This window comes from Xenopus tropicalis, chromosome 6 (genome assembly GCF_000004195.4).
Source record: "Xenopus tropicalis strain Nigerian chromosome 6, UCB_Xtro_10.0, whole genome shotgun sequence".
Taxonomy (NCBI): Eukaryota; Metazoa; Chordata; class Amphibia; order Anura; family Pipidae; genus Xenopus; species Xenopus tropicalis.
The window spans coordinates 118597554-118615341 of record NC_030682.2 but is presented as its reverse complement, the minus strand read 5'-3'; the positions used below and the strand labels follow the sequence as shown (position 1 = coordinate 118615341).

Below are 17788 nucleotides of genomic sequence, written 5' to 3'. Positions count from 1 at the left end.
GGCTCATGAGTAAGAAAGTTTGGGGACCCCTGTCCTAGGGGATGACCAATAAGGGCTGTGGTTATTTGATAGCCCAATGATGACTGGCAGTCTACAGGAGTACACATGGTCTTTATGCCTCCAAATCTTGTCTTCAAGTCAGAAATACAAAAATGAAAACCTAAAAACCTGCTTTGAGCAGCGGCCTCACCACAGCTCTGGGACCAAAGTTGCTACCATCAACACAATCAATATGTTCTTTCATCTGGAATAAAAATGTAAGTTAATAAGGAAGGACCTTTCAGTGAATTTTAAAATGGGTCTATTGGCTTTTACCTATTTCTCTAGCAATACTGCTAGTTACAGCTCTAAGCTCTACTTTTTCACACTATAACACACCAGCCACAATATAAAATAGCTTGCTCCTAGTCTCAAGACTTTGTGATCCTTTTATGCCCATAGCCTGATCATTTAGATAATAGTTATCCAGTGTATGGCCACCTTGATATTCTAAACCAGTGCTGTCCAACTTCTGTTGTACCGAGGGCCGGAATTTTTCCGACCTACGTGGTGGAGGGCCGATAATGGAAGCCAGTTTTGACCACTCCACTTTTTGAAACCGCACCCACTTGAAACCACACCCATGTTATCACATGACCATACCCATATTAATGGTTGTAGTACAGAAAAAACCTGCCATACTCTGCCTGCCCTACCCTGCCTGTGTGTGTGCCATACTCTGCCTGCCCTACCCTGCCTTTGTGTGTGCCATACTCTGCCTTCCCTACCCTGCCTGTGTGTGCCATACTCTGCCTGCCCTACCCTGCCTGCGTGCCATACTTTCACTGTGTGTGCCATTCTTGGCTGGTTTGTGCCATACTTGGCCTGTGTGTGCCATACTCTGCCTGCCCTACCCTGCCTGTGTGTGCCATACTCTGCCTTTCCTACCCTGCCTGTGTGTGCCATACTCTGCCTTCCCTATCCTGCCTGCGTGTGCCATACTTTCACTGTGTGTGCCATTCTTGGCTGGTTTGTGCCAAACTTGGCCTTTGTGTGCCATACTCTGCCTGCCCTACTCTGCCTGTGTGTGCCATACTCTGCCTTCCCTACCCTGCCTGTGTGTGCCATACTCTGCTTGCCCTATGCTGCCTGTGTGTATGGCACACACAGGCAGCCTACAGTGACACAATGCTGGCACTGATCCTACAGTCTGCACAATAACTATATATTAAAAAAACTTTTTAATTGCAGTACCACCTCAGTATATGTTCTTATTGTAGTATGCAGGGATTATTTGTGGGTTTCTACTGCTCCTGAGGTGTGAACAGGGGAACAATGGGGGTAATTACAGCCTGAGCCTGAGGTGTGAACACTGCAGGGGGTGAACAATGCAGAGATTAAAAGGTGTGAACAACACAGGGGATTACATATTTAAACAATACAGCCTGATTACAGCCTGAATCTGAGGTGAGAACCATGCAGGGGGGGGGGGCAGTTAATCACAGTACTGATACTATTTAAAGCTTACACAAGAGTAAGCCATTAAAGCAGCCAGACAGGTGGGGGGCCACACAGAGGCCCGCGGGCCGCCAGTTGGACAGCACTGTTCTAAACTATGTTTTGCAGAAAATCTCTGGCAATCAGGGGTGCACTGTACCACTGCAGTAATTAACGTGACCTGATTTCCTGGTCAATATACATCAAATTGCCTGGGATGCTTTGAAAAGGGAAGCAAGTTGAAACCTTTGCACAAAATTACTCTTGGATAGCAACTATATAGCAGTTAGCCTTGACTGGTGCATTGCACTTAGAGAGATGAAAAGCAAAATATTTTATTGGCTGCTAGAGGTACTCCACAGCAAACAATATAATAAAACTGCAGCATGCAGGCTGATTTACACTTACATAAATGCTTTCCTCAGCCAATCAGAATGTACACTGCAGATGTGGCTATAGGTTCAATCATTGTACAGAGAAATCTTGGCTACTTCAGAAATGGCATGTATTTCTCCATAGTCAGCATACTCATAGATCACTGTAGAGCACCTATAGGCACAGAATGTCTACCTTTGCGTTATACATTCATCCTGTCCTTCATGCAGTAGAAAGCAATAAAAATCTATTTCTGCTACTAGTACAGGTATGGGATCCGTTATCTGGAAACCCATTATCCAAAAAGCTCTGAATTATGGGAAGGTCATCCCATAGATTCAATTTTAATCAAATAATTTTAAAACTTTTTTTCTTTTTCTCTGTAATAATGAAACAGTACCTTGTACTGGACTAAGATATAATTAATCCTTATTGGATGCAAAACTATTTTATTGGATTTATTTAAAGGAGAAGGTACCGTTTCCTTCTCCTTTAATATTTAAATAATTTTTTTGTGTACTTAAAGTATGGCGATCCAAATTACGGAAAGACCCCTTATCCAGAACCCCCCAAGTTCCAAGCATTCTGGATAACAGTTCCAGTACAGGTATGGGATCCATTATCTGGAAACATGTTATCCAGAAAGATCCGAATGTATGTATGTATGTATGTATGTATATATAACTTTATTTGTAAAGCGCCACAAGGGTACGCAGCGCTGTACAATCTTACAGAATACAAAATTACACACAGGGAGGACAAGTGATATAATAAATAAATACAGTAAATATATATATATATAAGTGCCATGTGGTATGAGACACAGTGGGAAGGAGGTCCCTGCCCCGTAGAGCTTACAATTTTACAATTACAGAAAGCCCGTCTCCCATAGACTCCATTTTAATCAAATTATTCAGATTTTTAAAATTGATTTCCTTTTTCTCTGTAATAATAAAACAGAAGCTTGTATTTGATCCCAACTAATATACAATTAATCCTTATTGGATGCAAAATAATCCTATTGGGTTTAATTTATTGATTTTTTAGTAGACTTAGGCTAATGCCAGACGAGGGCATTATTTTCGGCAAGCGGAAAAACATTTGCTGAAAATTCCGCCCTACACCTCCTACATGTGCCTGCACCCCACCCGAGCGTATTCCATTCATTCGGGTGCAGGCACATGTAGGAGGCGTAGGGCGGAATTTTCGGCAAGTGTTTTTCCGCTTGCCGAAAATATCCGCCCTACGCCTCGTCTGTCATTAGCCTAAAGATATAGGAATCCAAATTACGGAAAAACCCCTTACCTGGAATACCCTTGGTCACAAGCATTATGGATAACAGGTCCTATACCCGTAGCTGTACTACTAATTTCTTTAGACATTAGAGACATTAATCTAACTGTAGATAATGCTGTAATGCTTTTAAAGGTTTTCTTTATATGCAAAATTAGTACTGTTTTGTCCTTTTTTCTCAAAAATATGTTGTATGTATTATGAGAAAGTTACAACTTTCTATTACAAACAAATTGCCTCTCTCACATGCAGCATTGCGAATGAGTTGTTTAAAGAATGGATTATATGGTTGAGCAATCACCAAAAGAGCAGCAAAGGAAACGCCCAGTGTATTTAAGGGGAAATATGCCCTGAACGCAAGTAGAGTTTGTCTTTCATGTAGTTTTGCTTAGATAGGTAGGAAACTATAATACCATTATGCACACAAGAATTTCTGCATGTTTGTATTTATCCTTATACTACCATATTACTATATTACCCTGCTGAAAAGTCTGCAATGACTGTTTTCCCAGCAGCACCATAGATTTCACCATACATATCACCATACATAGACACCTGTCACTAGCAGGCCCGGATTTGTGGCGAGGCCACAAAGGCCCGGGCCTAGGGCGGCAAATACACAGGGGCGGCATGCCGCCCCGCCGCAAGCAAATGTTAACATTTTGCTCCCATACGGAGCAATGGGGACATCTCCCCACTGCTCCGTATGGGAGTTCTCAGTTAGGCGCTTGCGCATGCGCATTAGCGATAGGGGTTGTTCGCGCATGCGCAAGTTAGGCGCATGCGCATTCGCGTTTACGCGGCGGGGGTGGGGTGGGGTGGGGGCGCCGAATGGGGGCGGCCTTGGGGCGCCCCAAGTAGAAATCCGGCCCTGGTCACTAGTAGACTATAAGGATCATGGAAAAGGGCATTCTGCATTTTGCAAATCTATCAGGTCGAAACTCCTGAGCCCACTGACAGCTGGTTTGCATTGGTTTGACAAGAAAACTGGCTAATTGACAGACACTTCTGGGTAGACATTTTGTGTAATGGGGCCAATATCATTTATATAAATACAATCCATTACAGCAGTAATGGCTGCCCTACAGGATCCTATATAAACAGATGTGAAATGTAATCTATGGCTGCCCCTATATAAAACAGAAATGTTGCTGGTAAGAAATATTTTAAATGCAGACAGTGGGCAGAAAAATTATATATATGATATAGTGTAAACAGGTCTTTAATTTAGGGGTGCCAAAAAGGTAGCTCATGATCTACAAGGAGACTAGTGGATCACAGAAGTCTTGGGCTTTTTCTATTATCTAAAAAATGATTTAATCAATGATCTATTTGTCAGTACAACACAGTGTGGTTCCCCTGCCCCCCACAGGGTTTGCTGTATGATAGTTATGCCACTGGCCCTATCCATATATATGATGTAGACAGACAGAGTACCGCACACATAGGGACTTTATAGAAAAAACAAAAAGGTTTTAAACCTTTTTGTTTTTTCTATAAAGTCCCTATGTGTGCGGTACTCTGTCTTACTATTGAATTATTTGACCAGCACCTAGGGCACTTGCTTTATTTAAAGGGTGTGCTCCTTTTTTGTTTCCATATATATGATGTAGTAGCTGAGTGTGCAGGCCTAGCATTCTCGTTTGTAAATAAACATAGGAATGCAGACAGTTTGGTTAACTGATGTCATCAGGTGGATCAAATTCAAGTTTACATGTGGTACTGACTGTCACCTTGTGTCTGTGAGGACTGTCTGACATTAGGCTGGTGATACATGCTTTTCTGACAGGTGTCTTCTATTAAAAGTGAAGTACAGTTACTCAACCTGCAAGTACCTTGAATTGTGTCTACATGCAATACCATATTTCCCATGCAGAAACAAGCAGGTGAAAGCTAAGAGCTATTTTTCTCTACCTTATAAAATATCTAGGTCATGCTTTTAAAAGGTGGCAGGGAAAATTCACATGTTGCTTAGCTTTAAATTTGTACTGCAGACTACACTAATTTCTAAGTAGCTACTGAAAATGACAAGCTGCTGTAATTAAGTAAAAACACTGGTATTTAAAATGGCAGTGCACCCCCATCCTTAGTGCCCTAGGCAGGTACCTCTGTGCCAACCCCGAAACCAAAAGGACAAATTTCCACTAAGAAATTTATGTGGATTTCATATGCGTTCAGACAGAAATGTAAAAAATATACACCTGGGCACCCCTGCCACCACTGCTTCATCTTACCTTCTGGTGCACCTCCTTGCAGCACCCCAGCTGCACTTATGGCAACCAGCTGGCACCCTGGTGGGATCAATTCTCTTGCAGTCGACAGTTTCCAAAAATACCTTTTAATGCATAAGAATGGGGATTACTGCGTATAAAACACTTTACTTGTGTCGATCCGGCATAATAACAGGAAAATGCAGAGTGACAAATTGCTACATGTGCCACTGTCTTGTGGGGCAGTGGCTCCAATGGTGGGAGTATATATAAAATCTCTGCCAGTGACAATAACTTTTAACCCAACTCACCCTCAACCTGGGTGCCACTATGGCAGAGTTAGGCAACACACAATCCTCAAATGAAATACCAGAAAAAAAAACAAATGAAAACCCAAAAATGTATAAGCTACTGTGCTTCACAATCAGGTAGTTCAAAACCAGTGCAAAACAATCAAGAATCTATGGCAGGTATGCAGTCAAAGCAGTAAAGTAAAACTTTTTCTTACACTAGATTTCATAATTTTTTCATTTTCATTTTTTTATGTAACATAAACACTTATTCCTTTACAGTGTCCTCAGGTGAATGATTGGAATATAACATACCCATCAGAAGAAGACTTTTTAACGGTAAGCCTTTTTTTTTGTGGTCCTTACTACTATAGACTATTGCAGTTTTGACAGCAGGGCTGATGTCTGGGAGTTGCTGCACTACAATAAAAATTGCACTTTTATTGCAAAATCCTCTAAAAATGTTCTCTATTTGTATGCCTGAAGCAAAGCTTGTTGGCTGTAAGGTTCTAATGTTGTGATTGCTGGAAAGTCACAGCTACAGAAGTGCAAACTCCCAATATTCACTTTGCCAAAACATTTTACTTGGTGACTAGAAATGTAAACAATACTGGCTATGAAATGCTACAGTAAGCCCATTTATCATAATGTCACTTCCAGTAAACAACCTTTAACAATGCCTCTTCCAAATATGGAACAAAAAACATACATTCATCTGTAAAACAATTTGTGATGCCAAAATGAAACACCTTAAAAACTCTCCATATTGTCGTGCTGTTCCTATGTTACTTATGTTCATAAGCCAATCCTCTCAGTTATCATTATTTTGTGCACACTTTACCAGGCTCAGCTATTAGTTACATATTGGGTGACGTCTTCTGAGCAGTTAACCGCTGAGGAAAGGTCACCTATGTGACATTACCCAATACCGTAACAGTTGTGCACTAATAGACAACATCTGCCAAAGTTATTTTTTTAGTGATTCAAGCTCTTTCCAATTTGCTTTCTTGTAATTCCTTGCATGGCTTTCTTGTAATATCTCTGTACAGTTAGATTTGGGTTGGTGGATAGCCTGCAGCCATCATTATTTAAATTAGCGTTTAAAGGGGCAACCACATACTTATTAAGGGCTGTAAAAAATTGCACCAAACATGGCTAATTTAAATAGGTCCTTCACCAAAATGTGTATTAACAGAATATGTAATGCTCAGCAACTTTAGCTTATACATTAATTAAAAAGTTCCAGTTTTTTCGTAAATGTAACTGCTATTAAAAGCAGTAGCTGTCTATTTACATTATCTTTATGGAATCAATACTGCTATTAGGCTGGCCATACACATACCAATAAAATCGTATGGTTTTCGGACCATGTGTGGGATCCAAATTATCATCCCAATAATTTCTGTACCATGGCGATTGGTCATTTTGTTGAATGCCCAGGTTAGAAAATTTTGGTTGGATAACAATAAAGTCTGCGTGTGTATTGTGTATTGGACAATATCCTTGGGGGACCTTCAACAGAAGTCACTTTAATACGCTTGGTTTCTGCCAACTATTTCATGTTCAGAACATCCTCCAATTTGTATTTTAAAGGCTTTATTCTACAATTTCATGCTGAATGTTTAGATGGTTATATTTAATATATATATATAAAATATTTATGACCGATATCCAAACGTTTGTTGGAAGAAGACTAAAATTTGAACATGTATGGCCACCTTTAAACAAACCTGAAGGAGATCTGACTCCTCATAAGCTGTTTTAAAAACCAGAACCAGGTAACAGAAAGATATAATCAAATTGCTTTACCATTACCATCTATGAAAAATTTGAATTCAATTCATGGACATTTGCTTAGAACAATATTTTTCTTTCATTATGCAATTAACAGGAGAGGGGGGAAAAACAGTTTTTGTGTTCTCTTGAGTGCAGGGTTCTCCTATCCTATTTTTGTCTGTAAACCTTTTTGTGAAATTATTATTAGACCCCTGTTTAGTATTAAGTAGCAGTGTGCAATTAGCTAGCCCTATATAAATAATTGAAACTGCACTGTTAATGCGCCACACAAAATAAAATGATTGAATATAAAACACAATAATGGAGTCACAGCTGCAAGAGAGGCTTGTCCAGCAAGAAAATAGGCTTTAAATCCGTATATTCACACCTTCCAGCCGCTCAATATGATAGGTAAAAAGCCCAGCACAGCGAGCCTTACTGATAGGTTAGCAATACCCAGTTTCTTCCCCCTTCAGGTGATACTGAACTAATACTCTTGGTAATTGGCGGCATGGGATAAGTGGAGGTGCAGCCTAGCAATGTTGAATAGCCTCTGTTAGGAATGACGACCACCTGCAGGGATGCAGCGCAGCAGAAAGGCAAATCCCTGAGAAGGAATACCCCTAGCACTATTCTGCACAGCCTAGACCCCGGGATCACCCTCACGTTGTTCCCACCAATCATAAAGGCGCTTACGTTGACCGAAAGTCCCTCTAGCCAATCATTCGCGCGTTTAGAAACTCCCTGGGCGGTGAAGTGGAGCCGCCGCAGCCAGTGTCAGTCTGGGTGAAGGCGCCCCGCCTCCGGCAGGTGGTGTCTGCAGCTGGGGTAATGGGGAGCCTGTGAGAGAAGATTTTATTTTCTTTCATTTTCTTTCTGTTTGTCCTTTTTGGCGGCGTGTGAGGGATAAAGGCATAGCGCTGTGTTGTGTGTGTGGCAGCAGCAGCAGCAGCAGCAGCAGCCTCTCCCGCTGGGCAAAGGATGTGCAGCTAAAGGGATCTCCCGGAGCGCAGACAAAAGGCTACACTGCCGTGCATCCCTCCTCCCACGGACTCGCACACTGCTCTGCATGCTGCTTCCATTGTCACACCGCGCTCCGTGCTGATATTGCCTGTGCCCTCCCGGACAATGGCAGCCTGATACAGCCGCTTGATGTGCATGGAGCCTGCCGGGGAGAGCTACTGACGCTGAGGGAGCCATTCAGGCCGGGCACTTACTGGGATCCTATAGCGGGACCTGGCGCAGAGAGACGCAGAGAGGGGCTGCTGGAGGAGAGGCCCGGCGCTGCTGTATCCTCCCAAGAGCTGGGGGATGCGGCGGCTGTGAGCCCGCCGAGGAGGGGAAGATGGGAGTGCAGAGCTTGCAAGGAGGGAGGAGAAGTAGCGGAGAGCGAAGCGCAGAGAGCAGCCGCAGCCTGCGGAACCCGAGTATAGATCAGCGCCTGCCGTGGGTTTGCCCCGCTGCACTGCAAGGGAACCTTGGTACTGTGGGTACGGGCCCTGCAGGGCCACACTGCTTCCTCTGAGACAGTGGCTGACACTGGAGGGGGAGCCTTGTGATTTGTACATGGGAGCAAGCCCTTCTGTGTGACTGATTCCGCCCCCACCCTCACTGCTGCAGAGCCGGCTGCCTTGCACCAAGGAGGGAAGGCAGGCATCTCATTCATTATTTATCTGCTGGATTATTTTAGTCAAAATATCCCTTAGCACCTCATTGCCCACCCAGACTCCGCCCACTTCCCATCATCTGTACCCCAAAGTGCCATTAACTGGTTAGGCCCCCACCATCCCTTTATGTCATCTCTATTGTTACCCATCTTGTAGACAAACAGCCTCTGGATCCATATCTGCTGCTACCTAGCCTGGGAGGGTTATAGCTCCAGGGAGACGTTCATCCCCCGCTTGTCCCTAAGATCATAGCTCCTGCACTGAAGTCATAGAAACCCAAACCACAGCCTGCAGTGAAATTCCATCACCAGGGTCCCAATACCTCCCAAAGTTTGTTAGAGCCCAGTACCTGGGACCTCATCTCCCAGATCTACAGTAGCCCAGCCCTTTAGCCTTGCAGTGTGATCATAGTCTGAAGTCACCCAAGCTCTGGGACCTCAGCCCCAAGCTAGTGTGATTGAATAACCCCATCTCTCAGCCTGCTGTGTGACCCCTAGCCTTAGGAACACAACCCATAAGGTTTTAGCTCAATAAACTTTGTCTGGTTAAGGTGTCATTCTATAGCTACCAAATTTATCCTTTACCCTGCATTGCCTACCTAGTTAGAGAAAACTCTTGACCTGTCAGCCCATCATTTTAACACTGAGAACTTAACTTTAAGCCTGTCGCAAATTTACAGTTTTATCCCTTCCCTTAGCTTCCCAAACCTCATCTCCCACTCTGCAATGAGATAATCACTTCAGTATTTTTGTGCCCTCTCATTAGCAACCTAGCAAGCCCTTCCCTTCAGGGAGAAGACGGCACTTCAACAAACCTCACCCTGTTTGAACCCTTCAGTCTCCAACTGTTTTGGCATAGTGGATAAGAAAAAAAAAAAAGTCTGCTCCTTCCACCTGTGATTTATTTCCTAACCCCAGCAGTGACCTTGCCCCCCTCCACCTGTTTCCCATTTTTCTTTTGCCGTGCCATACTCTTCATGGATTTCCATTCTCATATTGCTGTGCCATACTTTGAGATTTTTTAAAACTCCATCGCTTCAAGTATTGTTACAGCTGCAGTGTGCAGTTGTGTATATATATATATATATATATATAACATTTATTTGGGGGAAAGAAATAAAAAAAACTACAGATGGGTGACTGTATGCTTTTATACCTACCACTGACTAGGCAAATCGTTGGTCTGGTGACTTTGTTCTGAGTGCACCTAATCTTGACCCCCGACGTTTTGATGCATAGGTGCGCATCAGTTTGTTCCCCTTTCCCAGATATTTTGGTTTTTGTCTGTCTCCTCTCTGTTTATTGGTGGGTTGCCTTGGCAGGCCGGCCCTCTTCAGGCAGCATTCAATGGAAGTATGTTACCAGCTGCCGGTGCTGCCTTTGGACAGGCCGGTACCTAAACATGTCCTCAGTCGCAGAGGTGCCATCAGCTTTAGCTCCAGCTCAGCGCTCTTTGGATGCCCTAATCCCAGGCAGCTTTCTCAGGTAAGGTGATACCTGTAATTACTTGTGTGCAATATTTACAGAACCCCCCCCCCCCCCACCAATAAAGTATTATTTTGCTTTGCAATTCTTGAAGACTGTGTTAAAATAATAGCTTGTTATTTCTTATACTATATGAATAGTTTGTTGCTTTAAAGGGGGATGTAAACACACAATTAATTTTTAACTTTCTAATCCTGAGCAACTTTACAATATACGTTTATTACAAAATTTAGAATTTATTTATAAATATACTTGCAATTGAAATTAGTGTTTCTCTGCCTCTTGATATTCTCTTCCTTGGTGGTTCTGATTTTGAACCAGTTTTGATTCTGCAGCAGAAGTTAACTGAGACCTGTAAAAGGGGGTACAAGGCATTGTGGGAACTGGAGTTTTGGCTGCAGATCTGCTACGTTGTTGCAAAAGACAGAACCAGAGGTGTAGAAAGAGAGAGAAATACAACTTTCAGTTGCAGTTATATTTACTATCTAAGTTTATATTCAATAAAACAAACTTTAATACATGTTTATTGGAAAGTTGAATTGAATTACTTTTCTTAGGCAGGACTGTATTTTTGGGTTTTAAGGGTGTAGTGGTGGTGTATTGCTTCCTGGGTACAGCGCCCCTCTACTAACTTACAATGTTTCTTCTCCCCGTAATGCTTGCCATAATGCTTTTTTCTTTGTGCCTAAGGCTACAGATTCCCTTTAAGTTTATACAAGTGAACAACCCATTGCACTAATCTAGTTGTTAGGCCTTAGTCATCATTTTCAGTGGAACTGGGGTACCATGTATCTTTGATTAGATTTTATAATGGCCACTCAGATGTCAACTGAGTCTCTTGCATAGAGCGGTATTCAGTTCATTAAACTCCAAAAGAATTGCCCACAAATTATATGCTGTATATAATATACACCCACATATTAGAGATGCATCGAATCCAGGATTCTGTTCAGAATTCGGCCAAGATTTGCCGAATCCACACTTCTGGCCGAACCGAATCAGAGTCCTTAAAATCACGTGACTTTTTGTCACATAAACACAGAAGTTTAAATTCTTTTCTTTAACCTTTCTGTATCCTAATTTACATATACAAATTAGGATTCGGTACATCCCTAACAAATACACATATATACATATGTTTTTTTCAAAATTATGTAAAAAAAGTGCAAGTGCATTATGCTCTTTTAAATATAGAATGTGCTTAAGGTTGTTTGGGCTGATTAAAAAAAGTTTCCAAATCTCGTGTTAGTCTCGCTCATCCCTTGCCATCTTTCCCAGGCAGTGCAGGGGAGCCAGCGGCACTCAGCACATTGCACAGTAGGATAGGAACCAATCAGTAACTAGGCTCACTTGATAGGTAACTAAAGCTTTCTTTACTTGTGTGACTGATGGGCTGTAAATGGCTCCTACCGTGCCTCTGGCAGGGGCCCTTAGAACATGCCCACCCTTCATTGGATATACTGACAGATTTATAGGAAGCCCCAATAAGAGGGGCCATTGTTTTATTTAATAAAAACTTTTAGCCCAAAGTGAAACAGTGTGTGTGTGTGCTAGAGCCAGCATATACTGATAGGTATAAATGTGAATTATGGCAAGGTTTGCTTATTGCTGGAACAATGCAGGGTGTTGATTTCTACACCCTTGAGGTTGTATTGCCTCTCCTAGCTACAGCTTGGGGGACAAGGGAAATATGCAAGGGGCAATGTGGTTTGTGGCCATACCTTGGATACTTCCTTAATTAAATGACTAAACTATACTTAAAGGAGAACTAGAGCTCGACTCGAAGAAGTGTAGGATAGAAATGTTGTAAATTATGTTTTGGGCTTCTGTACCAGCCCAAGGCAAACTTATTCCTTTAGGGCTGTGACACACGGGGAGATTATTCGCATATTCGGTGGGATGGCATATGCGGCACCGCAGTTTTGCCAAAATTCCTCTCAAGGCGACTCTCAAGGGCTCCGTGTATGCCATCCCACCGGTGATTTACATTCTAGCCGGTGGGATGGCATTTCGGGGAGATTAGTCGCCCGCGACAAGGGAGATTTGTCGCGGTCCGACTAATCTCCCCGTGTGTCACAACCCTTAGCAGGGAAGATTTGTGCCTCTGAAGATGCCCCAGTAGCCCCCCATCTTCTTTTCTGCTGATACACTGCACATGCTCTGTGCTTCTGTCAGTTACCTGAGCTTAGGGAGCAAATCACAATATATGTTATATAGAATATAAATGTCATGATATAAAACTGTTTAGCAAATAGTACAGATTATCAGTACAGGTATGGGATCCCTTATCCGGAAACCCGTTATCCAGAAAGTTCTGAATTACAGAGAGGCCAACTCCCATAGACTCCATTATAAGCAAATAATTCGCATTTTTACTTTTTCTACTAATAATAAAACAGTACCTTGTACTTGATCCCAGCTAAGATATAATTAATCCTTATGGGGGGCAAAACAATTATATTGGGTCTATTCAATTTTTAAATGATTTTTTAGTAGACTTAAGGTATGGAAATCCAATATACGAAAAGATCCCTTATCCAGAAAACCCCAGGTCCCGAGCATTCTGGATAACAGGTCCCATACCTGTATATGGCAGCTCTGAAACCATTGCAATTAGCATGGGAATATAAGTCCTACCTGTTCCATCATCTTATATGACAGGCAAGCCTCATTTTCTGCTTGATAATTTGTGATGAGCCCTAAGCTTAGCTTCTCAACAGCTGCTCACTGAGCATGTGCGTTGTCACTGACACAAAATCCACTCCTGTAGCAACTATAAAGGACTGGATTGTTATAGAGATAGGGGACTTTTTTTGTAGGATGTTCAGTATATAAAATATGGCATTTCTAGCCATATTCTATTTTAGGGTTTAGTTCTCCTTTAAATGAAGCTACATTAGATCTGCCTGCTGCAGAGTGTGGCCACAGTCCTTCTGCCGTTACATCTCTAGCATTGTGTTTTTAACCACATGCTACAACTGCAGGGAGGAAACGCTCTATCCCAGTCAGGTGTATAATCACTTATGGGTAATGTTTTCCTCATTCATCAAGGCAGGGTGCGTTACATATGTACAAGACCCTGTGTTCTGTTTAAGACCATAATTAACAAATAGCCAAAGGGATTTGAGGTTAGACTTTAATAGCTAACTGAATGAAACCATGTTGCAAACATTCACAGCACAGCTAGTCTGCAAATGCTAAGTAAGCACTCCTATATACCCTGAGAAATATTTCTATTGTTATTGCCATTAGTGGTAACTTTTCCTACTTTCTTTAATAGCTATAGAACTGTGTATGCAAATTAGGTCAGAAATATACTCATTTTAGCATTGCCAGGGTACTTATTCTTTTGGAGGGGAAGCTGATAATATGTGTTGTGGGTTATTATCCAACATGTCAGAGGCTCCAGTAGAACCTTCCCCTTTCCTGTTGTGAAGAAGCTGCAACTCCCAACATGCTTATTCCCTTTCTACCCTTTCCTGTCACTTTACTCAAGTTATAAAATGTCACCAAGAGTTTTAAGCTATACACAAAAATGAGTGTGTCACCTGTGTCTTCTGCGCCCTATGCTTCACTCTATAAAAAAAAGTTATGGACAGCTACAGTATCTCAGTTAGATGTTGCATGAAATAGATCTCCCACCTGAAATGGAGTTCATACATTGAGGGTTAAGACACACACAGCTACTTGTAGCAGCTACTTGTTGTGGCTACTAAAATAGAAAATGCTATTCTTTTACTCATAATTGTCTGTGTGTGTTTTAGCAGAGTCAGTTCTCAGTATTGTCTATGGCAGGGTATTTTCTGCCATTTAGTAGCCATGACAAGTAGCTGCTACGAAGTAGCTCTGTGTGTCCTCACCCTTAGCTTTTCCTAGTTTGTGTGTGGTATATGGCATAGAGCAGTGATCCCTAACCAGTGCCTCGTGAGCAACATACTGCTTACCAACGCCTTGGATGTAGCCCCCAGTGGCCTCAAAGAAGGTGATAAAATTTTGGTTGCAAAAAACCCCATTGTACTGCCAAACAGAACCTCCTGTAGGCGGCCAGTCCATATGGGGCTGCCAAATATCAAATAACAGCCTTTATTTGGCACCCTGGAACTTTTTTTCTACTTGTGTTGCTCCCCAACTCTTTTTGCATTTTTACATTGGAATGTGGCACATGGGTATAAAATTTTGGGGACCCTGTTATAGAGCTACATTGTACTATACAAAGAGTGACACAAAGAAATAAAAGAGATAGCACCAGTTTCTTTCATTGCTCACTTTGCCTTGCTTCATCTGATGCCCACAGTTACCAATGAAACTTCTTAATTACTAACCACCATTTATACACTTATTTATACATTATAAATTTGTTTTGGGCCAAATAATTCATCCTTCCAAAAATGAGACCCATGACAATCTTCAATCTGGGCTTCTCAAGTTGTTGCTGAAATACAATCTCGGCTGAAGAAATATATTGACCTCTATCTCTACAAACCTAAAGAACTGGTATAAATGGAAGACACACTGCACTGTTACCTTACTGTAAATGCTTGTTGTGTTTCTTCTGTGTTCAGGCATTTCAGAGAGCTTCCATTGGTACAGTCCCCTAGAAAAGAATGGGGTCCGTTAACTCTTGTTTCTGAGTGGTTTTTGCTGCTCTTGTTTTAGCTGTGGCTTTAGAGGCAATGTCAAAAATGATGTAACAGTAATATTTGCAGGCACCTGTAACCTTAATTATTATTTTGATAGTAATTATTCAGATGGGTGAGGCCTTGATGTTGACTCATAAGCATCTTGAGCTTTAATGAAAAATAACATGAAAGATTCTGCTGAAGGATATTACTGTCCATATTGATAATAAATACCTGATTTTTAATGAATACAATATAATTCTAAGCTGCTTTCCAATATACAATAATTAAAAAGTTGCAGTGGTTTTTAAGTTGTTTTTAATTTTTCTTTACAGAAATGGAAAGCAATATTTGCATGTTATTTCTGATTACTGAATCAGTATAGCAGTGTCCAGCTTTCATCCAGACAAGGCTCCGTTTCCCTCAATACCTTGCTTGCTTCTGCCAATGTTTACACTGGCTTCTCATACATTGTTCCATTAGTCAGAATTTGCCGTGCATAAAATAGCAGATACTGCTTTGGTAGCAATTACGTTCCCCTGGAACTCTAAAACTATTACAGTTTTTTTTAATTGATGATGTTTCTTGAAAAGATTCCAAAAGTTTTATTTTCAATCAGCAAAATTTTATTTTTTGTTTTACATCCCCCTAAAGCTTGATGTTAGCAAGCCACGTCACTGCTGTTATAATACCATACAAAGACAGCTGTTATGTCATATGTTGTAACAGGCAGGGCCACTTTAAGGTACCAGTGGGATCAGGGCAAAATGTAATTGGTGGACCTCCATCGCCCTAAGAAATTGGTGATAGAATACCCCTCAAGCATGTTAAGTTTAATATAATTAGATAAAGGCCAAATGCCCCTTTTGCCATTTATTACAATGGCCCTGGTTACAAGCCATGATAGCATTATCCACATTATCCATAAGGTTAACTGGGGAAGTATTGCCATTTATGAAGGTTTCTTGACTGTTTAGATTAGTATTGATATCTTTGTCACTTGCCGTACTAATTTTCATCTGGCTTGGTTTATGGCATGTCTCTCATGTTCTGCCACAGGATAGCACAGGACATACATTTTAGAATAAGCTCTTGGCTTAATCAGTGAAAACGGCTCTTCTAATACATTTACGTATGTATGTATAACTTTATAAAGTGCTACAAGGATACCCAGCGCTGTACAATCTTAGAACATGCAAAATTATACACGGAGGACAAGTAAAAAAATAAATACAATAAATATGCAGAGAGAAGAGCCATGTGGCGTAAGACACAGTAGGCAGGAGGTTCCTGCACTGTAGAACTTAGTGTTGGTCTTTTAGTGGTCTTATAGTTCCCCTTTAATTTATTGTATAAGTGATAGATTTCAGTGTGACAAGTGGGCACAGAGTAGGTTTACAAATGACTGCTCTCACCCTCATTGAAAGGGGCAGTTCTTTATAAAACATATGTTTAGAAATAGGTCTGCTCAAATGAAGCTTGCTCAGTGAACCAAGTCCCAGAATGTCTCCAGCAACAAATGTACCTAGTGAGAAATTGGCTTCTCTGGGTGGGGGGAAGAGGCGGAAAGAGTTGCAGTCCAAAAGCCCAAATCTGCCTGTCACAGCTTCCTATAGAAGGGGCAGTCGTCTACTAATACCCAGACATTTGTTCATCGTACTGTTATTATGAATGTATATTACCATTGTATCTTGAAGGTGTTTGCGTTGAACTCCATTTTTCCTTTTTTTCTGTCCTCAACTTTAAATAACTTATTCCATAGCCCTCCAGTATGTATGTATGTATGTATAACTTTATTTATAAAGCGCTACTTATGTACGCAGCGCTGTACAGTAGAATACATTAATATAAACAGGGGTATTACAGTAAGCACAAATAAATACAAGATACAGTTGCAATAAGTTAAGAGTCAAAGACACAAGAGGATGGAGGTCCCTGCCCCGTAGAGCTTACAATCTATATGGGAGGGTAGAAATATGTAGTCATGTTGAAATCCCCTGTAAAGAAGCTGGTAGGTTGTGTGGAAAAGCGGAGTAATCGGCTAAAAATGGTCATGAAAATAGTGCATGAAAAGCATCAGTTAGAGCCACCCCTAGTTTGCTTATAATCTGTACTATGACAAATGGTTCACAATAAAGAGCCTAAGATCTAGTTTAGAATTTTAAGGGCTATAGGGTTTGGGTGGGGCCATTACTCATCACAACTTTCACCCCCAACTAGGGTCACTTTCTTTGTCATGACTAATAATGTAGATTGTGGTTATTGGGATATTGCTAATTTTTCAGAAGCAGTGTCTGTTTTGGAATGGCCCTCTGTGCTTCCCTTTAATGTTAGTGGGAAATTGTCAGTTCCATTTCACAATTTATTGCTTACATGTTTTCTCAGAAAGGCTATTCTATTAACTTGTTTCCAGCTTCTTATTGCTTGTTTGGCATTTAGTTTTCTGCAGCCCTGTTCCTGAGGATTTCATCATTATAATAGCAGGAGTGCCCCAAAAAGGTATGCTGTTCTGCAGCCTTTGAAACGTCCTCTGTTAGTGCCTATGTGGGTTATGCTCCACAATATTTTGGAGTGTACAGAAAAACATAATAATTTTGT

The 17788-nt window shown here is 41.4% G+C and overlaps 1 protein-coding gene and 1 long non-coding RNA gene across 6 annotated transcripts in view; both read left to right on the top strand.

Moving 5' to 3' along the window:
* Positions 1-5984, top strand: part of LOC116411680 — a 42444-nt gene extending 36460 nt beyond the window's left edge. For both annotated transcript variants that reach the window (XR_004223276.1, XR_004223275.1), the window contains exon 3: positions 5927-5984. This is a non-coding gene — a long non-coding RNA (uncharacterized LOC116411680). The remainder of the gene's footprint in view (positions 1-5926) is intronic.
* A 4361-nt stretch (positions 5985-10345) lies between these two features.
* The window catches only part of pde7a (phosphodiesterase 7A), a 59846-nt gene continuing 52403 nt past the window's right edge, over positions 10346-17788 (top strand). For all 4 annotated transcript variants that reach the window (XM_002940558.5, XM_031904404.1, XM_012965274.3 and 1 more), the window contains exon 1: positions 10346-10571. In XM_002940558.5, the coding sequence (XP_002940604.1) occupies positions 10434-10571 (138 nt within the window). In that variant the 5' untranslated portion in view covers positions 10346-10433. The remainder of the gene's footprint in view (positions 10572-17788) is intronic.